The 14,873-nt window shown below is 39.7% G+C and overlaps 2 protein-coding genes across 2 annotated transcripts in view; one reads left to right on the top strand and one right to left on the bottom strand.

Moving 5' to 3' along the window:
* The window catches only part of UMAD1 (UBAP1-MVB12-associated (UMA) domain containing 1), a 31,902-nt gene extending 22,747 nt beyond the window's left edge, over nt 1-9,155 (bottom strand). Inside the window, exons 1-2 of the mRNA XM_020781790.3 lie at nt 9,046-9,155; nt 4,946-5,044 (exon numbers count right to left, since the gene is read on the bottom strand). Of these exons, the coding sequence (XP_020637449.3) occupies nt 4,946-5,044; nt 9,046-9,154 (208 nt within the window). The 5' untranslated portion in view covers nt 9,155. The remainder of the gene's footprint in view (nt 1-4,945; nt 5,045-9,045) is intronic.
* RPA3 (replication protein A3) lies at nt 9,076-14,577 on the top strand. Its single transcript, XM_020781804.3, has 4 exons — nt 9,076-9,392; nt 11,134-11,208; nt 13,077-13,185; nt 13,962-14,577. The coding sequence occupies exons 1-4, from the start codon at nt 9,294-9,296 to the stop codon at nt 14,033-14,035; spliced, it is 357 nt and encodes a 118-aa protein (XP_020637463.3). The 5' UTR covers nt 9,076-9,293; the 3' UTR covers nt 14,036-14,577.
* Nucleotides 14,578-14,873: the final 296 nt, after the last annotated feature.

Raw genomic sequence — 14,873 nt, 5'->3', positions numbered from 1 at the left:
TTCTGTTTTAATGTTACAACTAATTTAACTATGTTTTTATAGTTACAATCTATTGCTTATACAGTGGTGCCTTGCTTAGCGATTGCCTCGTTTAACGATGTATTCGCTTAGCAATGAGGTTTTTGGAGCGATTTTGCGCTCCGTTTAGCAATGTTCCCTATGGGGAAATTTCTCATAGCGATGTTCGGGACCTTGCCTCGCTTAGCGATGACAGTTTAGGTCCCCCTGTTTTGCTTAGCAATGTCCGTTTTCGCTATTTTAAGTGTGTCTTAAAATGTTCAAAAACTGTTTTAAATGCTTGGGATCGTTAGTGCACCTTGTAAAACCTTTGCAAACTTAATTTGGCTTTGTTCTGACTGTTCGTTAATTTTTGGTGAATTTCACCCCCCCCCATTGGAATGCATTGAACTGTAGGTTTGACAGCTGACCAAGGAAGTCTAAAAACATTCAAAAATTGTAAATGTCGTATTAAAGAGTGGTGCATTTTTACAAGTGTAAATGGATTTAAGTGTTTTCAACAAACCCTACCAATACAAGTATCAATTACTCAGCAATGTTATCATCCAGGTGTACCAAATGTTCTTTTCTAAAAGCTGTCATGATTACCCCTGGTCAGAGAGGCCACTAACCACTAAATCACAATACCCTGACCTTCCTGGTGTGGGTAAAATCCAGGAGGGCCAACTGTGCTGATGGCTGGTGAAATCTTCCTCCCTGGTCTATTTGACTAAGCAGTGCTTTCAGGAAGTACCAAAAATGCACAAGATTAAGTGCTTGACTCTTACGCCAACCCTGCAAGGTAGGAATAACCCCCCCCCAAAATACTGTTCTTTGACTGTAAAATTAATAAAATAATAAATAAAAATACCCACAAAACACACAGACCCCTGGTAGATGGCCAATACAAGCATGGTTTTAATACTACCACCTCACTTACTCCTAAAGAACTAAACATTTTATCCTTTATTAAAGGTGATGAAAGAATCAGAAGAATAAAACTTTAAACAGTTTCAGCAGTGAACAGAAACAATCAAAATATTGTAAAGCAAATAAACAATCAAAAAGGTGAGGCAAGAGTAATTCCAGAACAAAACCCACAAGAAAGCTAGCTAATCTAGACTAATAAACTGAAACTCTGGCATAGTTTCAGCCTAGACTCAGAGAACACAGAGTTTAAGTCTTGTAGCAGGCAGCAGATGAGCACATCATTCTCCTGAGCAACAACTAGGCCAAACTAGGAACTCCTCTTCCCATTTTATACCCAAAATTCCAGTTTCCAGATCCTTCCCAGAGATCTGCCAATCAGACATAGAGTTGTCCTGAACCTTCCCTTGACTAAGATGAAACCATTCTGCAAATTAACTTAGTACCAAGGAGTGAGCTCAGTCTGGCCTTGAAGCTTTCTTTCTCACAGAGATAAGGTACAGATGCTTGCCGCCTTCCAATTAACAATGGACATTTTTTCTCCATTCTCTTGGCTAGCTCATCCTAGGCATGAACTAAAAAACCTGTTTTTGAGAAGGGCAACAGAAACCATGACCCCCTCCATTTTCCCAGTCTCCTGACAAAAGCCATACATGCTATATTGACAGAACTGTAAATTATATTATAAGGTATTGCCAGTCTAGGAAACAGAAAACTGGGTTTGCAGATGGCAGTGCCAATATTTAGATATGGTACTATACAAACTCCAGAGAATGAAGTACTTAGCATATTCTCCTCCTAAAAACACATCTACTTATATTACAAAACATCATATCATATTCTATTTTCCTGTTACCTAACCCTGTTTGTCTGCAGCTGAGATGTTGACAGAGTTCATTCAGCTACTACACTATTATACTCTTGATGTTAGCCAACATACACATTGTTTTAATAGTATTAATATAACATGAAACTGAGAATTCATGTTATTGCATTATTTTCTCTTCTAAAATATGCAAGTTCATGCCTGCATTATGCAGCACTTATGTGATCTTGTTCGATCAAAAATACAAGATGGTTCTTATCTTTTGCTCCTTTATGACATATCCTTGAAAATGTTGTCTTATTTACTTTTTAATATTAATTTCAGAAAAAAAGGTTGGAAAGAAGCCTCCAAAAAGAGAAATATCCAAAGATGCTGGCCTGATCCAGTATGATTAAAAAAACCAAAAACAAACAGAAAAAGTACAGTATTGTAACACCTTTAACACTCACATATCTCAGTGTAAGGAAGAATTCACTTCTTCAGACTAAAGTTCACAGTGAAATAAATTTGTTAGCTTTAAAGCTGTCAAAGTATTTTTTTGTCTTTTTTGCTACACAATAAGAGAAATAATTAGCCTTGATAATTAATGTTATGATTTTAGTAGAGTACATGAATTTGAAGTAAGATGCCACCTAATGATCCAAAAGCATACTGCACTTTGTTTTTGTCTAAAATCAGTACTCCAGAGGATTCCATTGACTCCACTCTGAATGAAGGGGTAGCAATTATCTCCTTAAGTGACTCCAAATCAGTGACACTGGAGAGGGTTGTTTTTCTGGTCTCCCTTGTCTTCCTTGCCCAATGAACTCAAACTATAGTAATCACACATCTAGAACTTTCAACCCTGTTATTCACTGAATAGGGAACAATAAGAAAGCAAAAAATAAAATAAAATCCTTCATTTCAAAATGTAGCTATTACACAAAATGACAAACCACAGACAAAAATCCTAGACTGGCTTTGAACAGATCAGGTTGTTAGGTGGGTCATATTATCTAATACATCAAAATAAAAGCACATTCTTTAGGAAATGAATACTAAGCAGACTCATCTCTGCAGCAGAGAGGAAATGGAGCTATGTGGGCCACCAAAAAAGCAATCAGTTAAGAAAAGCAAGCAATTAAATTGGTGTCCATATGACTTCACTTCTGGAAAGCCACAACAATTTGACACAGCAATGCAACCTAATGTGTTCATATGAAGACAAAGGCAATGTATTTGATCTAGGTACCCCACAGAGTAGTCTTTTAGCTCTGGTTAGTGCTAATGATAACAGTACTCAGGCATGAAAGCAGATGATGCAAGCACCATTACTAAATATAAGTCTGGATCTGGGCAGAACTCAGGCCCGGGAACTTTATGAGAGAAAGAGAGAGAGAGAGAGAATTCTGCCTGATGGAGGGAATAAATAGCCATGAATATGCACATAAAAGCTGTATGTAATAGCAAGTTCTGCTCCATGACATTTCATAGCTATCCACCCTCTCCCAAAGGCCACAACAGAGTTACATTCCAAAGCCCACTTGTAATATTTGGCATGGCTTGTCATATGGCTTTTTCCAATATCATTAGGAACTTCAATGTCATGCAGTATGGAAACCCATAATAATAATCCTATGATGTTAGGCACTGAACAGAAATGATTAAAAATATGCATACTTCTGCACTTAAAACTCTTAGCATAAGCAGTATGTGTGTGTCTTTGTGCAAGTTATACAAGATGCTACAGTCCAGTAGCATCTTTGAAACTATGAAACCTTTGAAACTATGCTTGGGTATACATGCTTTGTTATCAAGGAGCTCCTACTGAAAACATGCAACAAGAAATATTACTACTGAATTCCTCCAGGATGATGATGAGAATAAATTCCACACTTACTCAGTACATGAGGCAGCACACAAACTCTCACAGGGAAGCATTCTGAGAACTTTTCAACTTGTTAGTTGACCAAGTCTCACACACGTGCCATTCCCCCGGGGAGATATTGTAATGGGGAAATGAGAGGGTAAAGAAAGAAAGAGAATGCTATTCACTCAGAATTAGAAGGCATATAGTCCAGTCTCTTATCTTTCTCCAATTGTTCCCGATTCTTTTTTAGGTTTTCTAGTAATTCCTCTAAAAGATGTAAGTGTTTCACTGCAATAATCCCCTATTCAAATAGGAATAGAACAAGAATGAGCTCATTCTTAGCACATGACTTGTTCATGCAAAGTCTCAGATTCAATCCCAAGCATTCACTATTATAAAGAACAGCTAGCAAGTGATGGGAAAGACCTTTGCAAATAGGAACAAACAATTCTGGGATAAACGGACAAATACAGTGGACCCTTGACTTACAGACTGCTTGACTTACAGACTTTTTGAGTTACAGACTTCTCTGGCCACAAAATTTAGGTTTGACTTGCAGACTGAGATTTGACTTACAGACCAGAAAAAAACCAAAATGGAACAAAAACAGCCTGTTACGGGATTAATCGGTTTTCAATGCACTGTAGGTCAATGGAGACTCGACTTACAGACTTTTTGACTTGAGAACCGCCTTCCAATACGGATTAAGTTCTCAAGTCAAGACCCCACTGTATATTGACCTAGTATGACACAACGTCCTAATCTTGTGTCACTGTATTTATCCTAAATAGAAAACTTCATTGGAGATACTTTATATAACTGCATGTATATGTTTTGCGCTGTCAAGTTAGAATGAACTTACAGTGACCCTAATAGGGCTTTCAAGATAAATGAGATATTTAAGGAGTGATTTTACCTGTTCCATTCCCACAGTCAGTTTCCATGGCAGTGTAGATTCAAGCCCTTTTTTCCAGAGTCCTAGTTCATCACTCTATCTACTACATCAGGGGTCCCCAACCCCCAGTCCATGGCCCAGTGCCAGTCCGTGAGCTTCCCAGGACTGGACTGCGGAGATGGATCTCCACCCCTCACACACAGTGGGCGTGTTGCCCTCGCAGGGTCATGTTGTGCTCACGGAGCCCACCCCCCAACTGGTCTGCAGTTCCAAAAAGGTTGGGGACCGCTGCACTACATGACACTGGAAATCTAGGAAACCTAATATTGCCTCAAAACTGAAGCACCTTTCCATTAAATTTTCTTCCTTCCTTCCATGTGGCACCTTGGGAAATGTGTTGAAAATAACGTTTTTAAAAATATTACTGTTATATGATCTTCAAGCTACTCACCAAGAAAAACAAACCCATCTGCTTCTTTTTCTGTTACTTGTACCTTCCTTGGATCCTGACTTTTTCGGAAGAAGCTTAACATTTTTTCAATGTATAAATCTAGGAATAAAAACAAGGAAAACAGTTGTTACAAAAATAATCTTGTGAAAGCTCTAAATTTGAACAGGGAGGGTAGGGGAAAACAATGAACACAAGATACAGTCAAATTGTTGATTACATTTATGTGAAGAAAAAGTGCTAGTATACCCAAGCAGAGTTCATTGAGTCTCAAGGGTCAGAATCTGAAAAAGGAAACTGAAATACTGAGAAATGTTACGAAAGATAATGACCAGAATCTTACCACTTACTTATACTGTTTAAGTGCAGCGGAATAAAGTATAGTTGCAACTGCTGCTATTTAATGAGTCATTTATACTCCTCGTCACATGCAAAGTCACATGACTAGTGCACACCAAGGAAAACAAACGTTGACTTATCAAATAGAAGCTAGTTGCTGCTGCAATTGTACACCACTATGCTTATGGCCAGTATCACTTTCTTCATAAATAAAATATTTTAGTCAACTGGCTACCAGTTTATGCAAAGTATTTTTCCAATCGATGCTGAAACCTTTATATATAAAAATTAATTTAAATGGTTTACTTTTAGTTTTATCTGATGAAGAGCACAATTTCAATGACATCTCATACATATGAACCGAAAAACTAGTATGATAAAGCAGTTTTATAAGACCACCCACGGGTAGGTGGGGCTCGTCAGCCATGGAAGGCAGCCCATCTAGGAGACGGAAAACTCTGATTTCAAACCTCCACTGCCTTGTGGCTATATCCACTCATGGAAAAGGCTTCAGGAGTTAACCTCGAGGCAAAATCCGGAGCTGGAGTCCCGAAGGTAGCATGTGTCATTCTGCCGACTCCTGCGACATTGCTGAAACCAGTTGTATTGGCTCTTGCCTTTCCATTGGACCATTTCAGCAATATGGAGAGGGGGGATCTGCTGCTTCGGTAACAGCCTATCCTCCAAATTACCTTACCCAGGCTTCATGCTCTGGAGAGGACACTCCTCGATTCAGAGCATGTTACCATAGTCTCTCGAGACTGAAGGATGCCTATGCTAAGACCACCCAGTAGCCAACATTTATCCAGACAGTGGCTTCATCTATTTAAAAAAAAAATCAGTGAAGCTTTACTAGGGAGGTACCATTCAAAATCTTTTGGACTCCCAACTTTTTTGAAGGCCCTTATCTTGATTCCACCACCTTCCCAAGCTCATCTGGTAGGAACATAAGAGAAGGCCTTCTCAGTAGCTGCTCACAGACTTTGGAATGCACCGCCCCAAGAAGCCAGGCTGGTCCCTCCCTGTTGTCATTCCATCATCAGGCAAAGACTTTCCATTTCATGCAGGCTTTTAAGCATAAAGTGTCTAGGGAATGCTCTCTTTTTGAAAATTTGATGCTTTAAAATGCTTTTTAAAATGTTTTCAAATTTGTTTTTAATCTTGAACAAGGTTTGTTTTTTAATATGTAGCTTTGCATTGTATTTTTAACTTGTTATTATTGTATGATTTTAATCATTCTGAGCTGCCTTGGGTCCCCTATGGGGAAAAAGGCAGCATAATAAGTAAATTAGTACGTAATTGAATCCCAGAATTCTCCAGGCAGAATACTGCAGGCCACAGACTCAGACTGACATTTCACTCTCTCAAACCAGGGCCTTGTTTTGGAGGCTGTGTGACCCAAGTCTGGCCTACGCCCTGTTTTAAATGTACATAGGAAACAGACATAGCACTTCCTGGGAGGAGTAATCTTGCTACCCTTCTGGAATTGCAGAATGGCTACCTTAACATCTGAACCTACAGAACAAAAATTGACATCATTCATCTACTTTAGAATACCTTGTCCTCTAGGTTCTAGAACTGTTACCTGGCAAACAGCATACTTTTACCAGACCAGTTGAAGAAGGCAGAAGCCAAAACATTTTGCCAAAATATTTAAACTACTTTCATTTGTAGTCACACTTAAGTGTGTGCTTCAAATCATGAACTGCAGCCTCCATAGATTGATAATGGTCTTGTTTTATGTGCTGCTTAGTGATTTTTTTTTAGAAAACAATTTCTTTATACACACATTTTGATTTCTAAAGTGGGGACACACAGAAGGTAACTGCAACTATATCCATGCCCACAAAAAATGCATCTTCCAGTTTTTTAGTTAAAGGGCTGCTCTGCATCCTCACATCAGATCCACTGTAAGTGCAAGTGATTAACACTTGATGGTTTAGCTGTCCATTACAGGAGTTAGTAAGTGCAGCAATCCTTGCACCATCTTAGATGTTACTGCATTCCAATTAATTTTATATGATTCACACAAGTGGCCTTCTCAAATTATCAGTGAGATATGTTAAAGGACACACAGGTGATGCCAGGAACTGTTTTTGCTGTTTGTTTACATTCTGATGTTAATACTTTTTAGGAATACAACATTCAGTCAATTAGATGTTTGGTCAATAGATAGAAACTGTTACGCATAATTTTAAAAGATGCAGTGCTAAAAAGGTTGGGGACTGCTAATCTAGAGAATGTGGTTGATTGAAATAAGTGCTACCTGTGAGCTTTTAGCCAGATGCACAGCCCCAGAGCATTACCCAAACGAGACAACACTGGGTCATCAAAAATCAGAATCAACAGGATATAACTTATTAGCCGAACGGCCTGCAGACTCAGATGAAATTAATATTTTTTAAAAAATCATGGAACTGTGGACGTGAATGTCATTTTAGAAAATGTATTCTTTCCACGGCAGCCTGGAGGCAAAAGTAAAAGGCCCTGTCAAAATGAAAGCATGCATGACATATCACTATCTAGAATACCTGTCAGCAAAAGAGGAAATGTCAGCCTGGTAGCTGTAATGGTGAACTTTCTCTGAAAGTAAACATGACAAAACTGAGGCTGTCATACTTTGAGTATTTATTTATTTATTTATTTATTTATTTATTTTTATTTTATTTATATCCCGCCTATCTGGTCGTGTCAGGACCACTCTAGGCGGCAAAAAGAGAAAAAGCCACATATGACTCCATACAGGAAACCACATCCTTGAATTTATGAAGAGCAGAGGGCCTTTGACCCTCTTTGTGGGCACGTGAGCCATAAGTCGCTGGATCGCTACTCCCCCCCCCCCCCCCGCAGCCAAACCTGAGAAGGCAGCTGTGGCTGCACTGCTGGCACCCTTACAGTCGGTGGGCCAGGATCCAGGGCAGCTGGCGGATGTGGAGTCGGATCTCAAGGCACCTCCATGCCTGGGATTACCCCTTCTGCTTCTGCCGCTACCACCTGCTGGATTGTTCTCCCCCCCCCCAGGTTGGGTACCTGAGCCCAAAAAGGTTTACAGTCACTGGCGTATAACCATCATTGTGTACAGAGACAAAGATAGAGATACAGTGTGCATCACTAGAAGTGTGAACTGGGAAGCCCACCTCCGCCACAGAGATAGCAGAAAGTTGGTGACCTAGATTTTAGAAGCAAAAAAAAGTACATATTCTGTAAAATTCATATACTGTATGCCAATACGACCATCAGCTAAACAGAACTCACACAATTAACTAACTCATCTTCCCTGATGCCGTTCTGGTTTCCGGGAAAAACCAAACAAACCTTCTCTTACAGCTGCCGGTTAATCCGACACAGCTGCAACCCATCACGGAGAAAAAACGGAAGGGGCGTTTCGCCTCAGGTAAGCAAGTTCGGGAAATAACGGCTGGGAGTCGCAACAGAGTCCGCTCAGGAATACCGCCGCGCATGCGCGGATCCTCCAACCACATCCCTTCGAATAACGATTTTTCGCCTCCCAACCCGCTCGAACGAGGTCCTGTGTTGTCGGCCCTCATTTTCGACTTCCCATTCTCCCTCAGTTCGAACCCATTCTTAGTATTACCCTTACCCGGTTTCTCCCAATCAACCGACGCCTACAGCCGGTTTTCCACAACCACCTCTGCTTCCGGGTTCACGAGGGAGACGACCAGAAGGACTGAACGAGAACTACCGCAGCAGAGGCGCAAAACACAATATTGTCTTCTGCGCATGCGCAAACTCCCCCCTCTTACCTTGGCGGGTGGCAAAACGCACTCGGAAATGACGTGTCGCGCCAAGACTAACCGCGTGACAAACGTTTTGGGCCTGCGTTGAAAGATTAGACCGGAACTGCGTCCTCATTTCGTGCGTCTCTGGTTGCCCGGGTAACCGCTTTGCCTTCCTCGAGGAAAGCGGAAATAGAACTTTTCCCGCCAGTTTGGTTCGAGGAAAGATCAAGCGCGGGAGGGGGGCGGCGTGTGTTGTGGCCTCTTGTGTCGAGATGGCGGATGTGTTGGAAGGGCCTCGGGTTCGTGTCGCTGCCAGTCAATTGCCGCAGTACATTGGGAAGGCCGTTTGTTTCGTGGGACGTCTGGAAAAGGTAGGCACGGGATGCTCCCCACCCCCATCGCTAGGGCCGGATCTGGGCTGCGAAACGACAGGTGTTGCTCGGCAGTTGGAGCTCTTCACGTGTAGAGTAGTTGAGACCTTTTCACGTGAATCCATGTTTCCTAGTCCTATTGTTGGGCTGATGGAACATTTACTTCTCAGTCTTGCTAATAGTCCGTTCCCTAAGGGAGGTCCGAACCTGGAATAACTGAAGCACTGCTGCCTGCCTTTTAAGTTCCTTCTCAGCTCGGATCCTGCACTCCCACAGCTGACTATTCTGTAATCAATGTCTGTATACACACACAAGACCCCTAAAGTTCTACATAACTCTTCCTCTGGGGTGCATAAGTTTCATATTGTTATACAATGTTTAGTGTTTTAAGTGGTGCAGGACTTTTTTGTTTTGTTTGCTTCGTTGCACTGCAGCGTCTAGGTGCAGCAGGTTCACCAAGGCCTGCAATATGTATATAGAAATGTTGATCCATTTTTATATTCCTTTGAATCCAACAAAAGCCCTGCAAAAGTGTAATGCACAAATTAATTAATTAGCTAAACAATAACAACAACGCTCTTAGAACTGCAGATCTAGAAGGGACCCTACGGATCATCAAGGCCAGCTCCTGTCAAGGAGTCACAGTGGGGAAGCACCCTCATATCTATGTTTTGCATTATCATCCAGAAAAAGAGAGTCAGCCAGCTAAAGAAGTGAAAACCATAAATGGGCTGACATACTGAAAAGGATAAGAATGATACTGTATACAGTATCTCTTGTATGCATTCCGTTGGGTCTGCTAGGTCTGGAGTATTTTTACAATTCTCCCCCCCCCCTTCTCTACATCTTCAGATAGCTACCACGGTACTAGGTGAACTGTGAATAAGTATCTCTAGATGACCTACATTATGAAGAATGCATGTATTTCCAGTTTCCCACCTTATCCCTGTGGAGCTCACTGATAACATAAAAGGCTCTCTCCCCCTCCTACCTTTATTCTCATAGCAGTCCTCTAAGGCTAAGAATGAGTGGCTTAAAGTCATCCGAGTTTCGTGGACAAGTAGCAGGGTGGATTTGATTTAAATAGGTGAATTATCTATTTAATAGATAACTCTATTGAATAAAAGTACTTTAATAGATAAATCTGTGAGATTAAGATACCAGGTTTTTTAACAATTAAAAATTTTTAAAATCATTTTTTAAAATGATTTAAATTGATTTTTATCTACTCTGCCTAGTGTAGTGGGTTTTTGAACCTGGATATCACAAGGCACAGTCATATTGGCTCTCATTTCCATGCTAATTTTTAGTTAAAAAAAGTAATACCTGTGCATAATTAGAGTATTTCCTAAATACTTGCTGAGTTTCTGTCAAAAGGCCTTTAACGTTATAGTGTTGGTAGTTGCAATAGACTGCTAAGGCTCTTCCCTTCTTATTCTCTACTCGAAACTGCTCTGCCTTAAGTTGAACACTGCTGGAGTATTACAGATGTATCTGCTAATTGATAGAATAATTCAAACGTAAGTAATCTTGTGTTGATTTTTCATTGTGTTTGATTGTGCAAGGCTTACCAAGGTACGGTGCTGGCAAGTCAGTATAGTTATTTCATAATACAATGTAAAATTTTGCTTTGTCTTTTTAAAATACTGTTGTGTATTGCAGTGTCCCTATTGTTTGTGAGAGATTTCTTTGTGCAGAGGTAAAACTACTCCGAAAATAAAACATTTAATATCTTTTGTAGATCCATCCATCTGGGAAATTCTTCTTCCTGTCTGACGGAGAAGGAAAAACTGCAACTATTGAGTTGATGGCACCTGTAAGTATGAATATCTTTTACCAACTTGCTGCCATTTGCCCTTAACAACTCTTTGGTGTTAAGCATCTGGTAGGTTGAATTCTTATGACTAATCCTTGTGCTGATGGTGCAGCTGTTCAGTTTATGAAAGAGGTGTATATCTCTAGCCTAAACAAATCTGTGTTTGGATCTAATAAGAATGTTCACTAGTTGTCTTAAGACAAATGCATGCAACTGCAAGCTGCAATAGAGGCATCTTACTAAGCAATATTTTGATGTTTGCTAATCTATATCTTTTAGCCTTTTGTTTCTTTTCATGAAATTTTCTTGGCAAAGATACTGGAGTGGCTTGCCAGTTCCTGTTCCAGGTGGATCGCGTTTAGTCAGAACTCTCCACTATGATCTGTCTTGGGTGTCCCTGCACGGCATAGCCCATAGCTTCTCTGAATTACTCAAGCCCCTTCACCACGACAAGGCAGCAATCCATGAAGGAAGCTCAACATCAAAAAAAAACTACAATCATGGCCACTGGTCCCATCACTTCCTGGCAAATAGAAGGGGAAGATATGGAGGCAGTGTCAGATTTTACTTTCTTGGGCTCCATGATCACTGCAGATGGTGACAGCAGCCACAACATTAAAAGATGCCTGCTTCTTGGGAAGAAAGTGATTACAAACGTAGACAGCATCTTAAAAAGCAGAGACATCACCTTGCCGACTAAGGTCCGCATAGTCAAAGCTATGGTTTTTCCAGTGATGTATGAACCATAAAGAAGGCTGATCACCGAAGAATTGATGCTTTTGAATTGTGGTGCCGGAGGAGACTTTTGAGAGTCCCCTGGACTGCAAGGAGAACAAACCTATCAATTCTGAAGGAAAACAAACCCTGATTGCTCACTGGAAGGACAGATCCTAAAGCTGAGGCTCCAATACTTTGGCCATCTCATGAGAAGACTTCCTGGAAAAGACCCTGCTGTTGGGAAAGTGTGAAGGCTAGAGGAGAAGGGGATGACAGAGGACGAGATGGTTGGACAGTGTCATCAAAGCTACCAGCATGAATTTGACCAAACTCTGGGAGGCAGGGGAAGACAGGAGGGTCTGGTGTGCTCTGGTCCATGGGGTCACGAAGAGTCAGACATGACTTAACGACTAAACAACAACTGAAATCCTGTTACTTAGCACAGTAAGTCACAGCTGAATCAATGGGGATTTGGTGAGTCATTTCCTCTGTTAAGTTCCATCGATTCAATGACCCTACTCAAGCCTGAGCTTACTATGCCAAGCAACAAGGATTTCAACTTATCTTTTCCTCCGTGGATGTAATTATAGATTGCCTGTTTACAACTCTAACCCTTATGCATTGCTTACATATTAAGCATCCATATTAATTTGGTATAGTATTATTATTATGTGCAGCATCTTGCAGATCACATGGGGCAGAGATCTATCTTTTGTTCCAGTTAGACTGGTACTAAATTGAGGGGGTTGACAAAGTTGAGACAAAAGGACAGGAGATCAAAAATTATGTAGGTTTTGAAAAAAAAAAAGAGATGACACCTTGTAGATGATCTGTGAGGGTAACAAGAAGGAATAGGTGAAATCTCTTCCATGCCTTTTAAAAAGTCTTAAATATAGCCTGCACATACTGTATTCTTAAAATGAACATTAAGATTTTAACAGTCTTAAACTCTTCTTAAAACATTTTCTATTTCGTTATTAAACATAATAAAGACGAGGACAAAGAATAAAAATGTCAGATATTCATTCTACAGGCTTACCATAGTGCTTGGATGTACAATGGAATACATAAGATGGGGGGATTGGGTACTGAAGATTATTGTAAAAATTGTCAACATTTTGAGACATTATCTAATTGATTTGCTTTGGCAGCTTGAGGAAGAGATCTCAGGAGTCATTGAAGTAGTCGGAAGAGTTACAAATCAAGTAAATGTCTTGTGTGCATCATACACCCAATTCAGGGAAGATAAAGATACGTTTGGTAAGTAAATTACTAAAATCTAATAAACTACAGAAATAATTACCACCACCACCCCAAATTTTATTAGCAGCAAGAAAACACGGATATTTTTTATTAGCTTTTAATTATTTCCTGAGTTGTTCTTAGAAATCTATTTTCAGATTCTTGTAGAAGCAGATGCATAAAAACATTGGCTGAAATCCAGTAGTAACCTGCAATTGAGTCATCTCATTGAATTAGTAGGGGTTTAGTGAGTCAACTCTTGCTAATTCCACTAATTCAACAGCTCCACTCTAGTTTCAGCCTACTGCTAGATTTCAGCTATTATGTTAAAATCTAAAATCCATGTACATTTTCAGTTTCAGCGTAATGCCACCATACAGAAACATAGTAGAGAAGAGGATGCAATTTCAGCACTGGTTTCACAGTTGCATGTTTTTCAGTCCTGCCTGTTCACAAGAGTTCATCACTCCATTTGTTTAGCTATGTAAAATAATTCTATATGTATAAAGTCAGTTTCAGGTATTAAACTTCCTCAGTTCTGATTTCTTTTCTATTACAGTTAAAATGGTTGTAGGTATACTTGCAAACCTGGGAAGGACCTCTACTTTTATATTTGGTAATTTAATTATTGTTCAGACTTGACTGATGAGTTTCCACTTGAAATATTTCTTGCTAGATGCAACATTAGAATTGGTAATTTCTTTAGAATCCTACTATACAAAGTAGTATTGCTACTTTAGTGCACTGTATATTCATTTCCACTTGTAAATTCCTTTCCATTTCTTTTTCCCCAGATATTGCACTGTATAATGAAGCTGTGAAAACTATCCATGAGTTCCCCGAGTACTATCCTTTTGCTACGAACTGACATTTCATTACAACTTCCAAGTGGACAGTTCTACAATACTTATTGAAGATAACTATTCAAGGATTTCATTTGGAAACAAAGTAGCTTAAGATACTCTTGAGGCGTCTTGCATTTCTATGATGAAGTTTAGAAATTTCTGGATTTTGTTTCTGTACAGTGGACCTTGATGGTGCTGCAATCACGGCAAAGAAAAAGCTGTCTTTTGTGGAAGAATAGGGAATATGTGGCTCTCCAGGTTTTATTGGGACAATAGTCAGCAAACATAGATGGTGTGGTAGTGGGAAGAGGTAGCCCAATATCTGGAAGGACACAGATTCCCTGTTGCTGCTTAACTGCCAATGCCATTTCAGTTATCATGCACCATCATTTGACAACCAGTGTGTAGAGTGTAAAATAGATTGCTTTGATATTTGCAAGAGACATTTTTATGTAATGTTAAATACATTATGTACAAGACACTGCACTGATGTTTGTAAGAGGCATATTTTTAAAATTAGGAAGCAATTCTGTTTGTAAGAATAAAGCATACAAATGTTACCTGATACCTCAAAGTCATACACTCATTTTACATATTTCTCTTAAGTATCAATCCATACAGTCATTTAAATTGTGTTTTTACACTAAAACAGCAATGGTTAGGCGTGAAGCAAAGTGACTTCTCAGTATATGATTCCCATCTCAACTCAAATGGACTATGTTTTTGTTAGTGACAGAAAAGGAAACTTGAAGTTGCTTTAGTTCAAAGTATTAACACAATATACACTTTGAGTACTGGGATTATTAAAGACCAAAAGATATACTCAAGTGGTGACACTATCTATTCCTGATCCACTAGAAG

This window comes from Pogona vitticeps, chromosome 6, assembly GCF_051106095.1.
Source record: "Pogona vitticeps strain Pit_001003342236 chromosome 6, PviZW2.1, whole genome shotgun sequence".
Classification (NCBI taxonomy): Eukaryota; Metazoa; Chordata; class Lepidosauria; order Squamata; family Agamidae; genus Pogona; species Pogona vitticeps.
The sequence above is the reverse complement of the archived record's forward strand: the minus strand, read 5'-3'. Positions and strand labels throughout refer to the sequence as shown.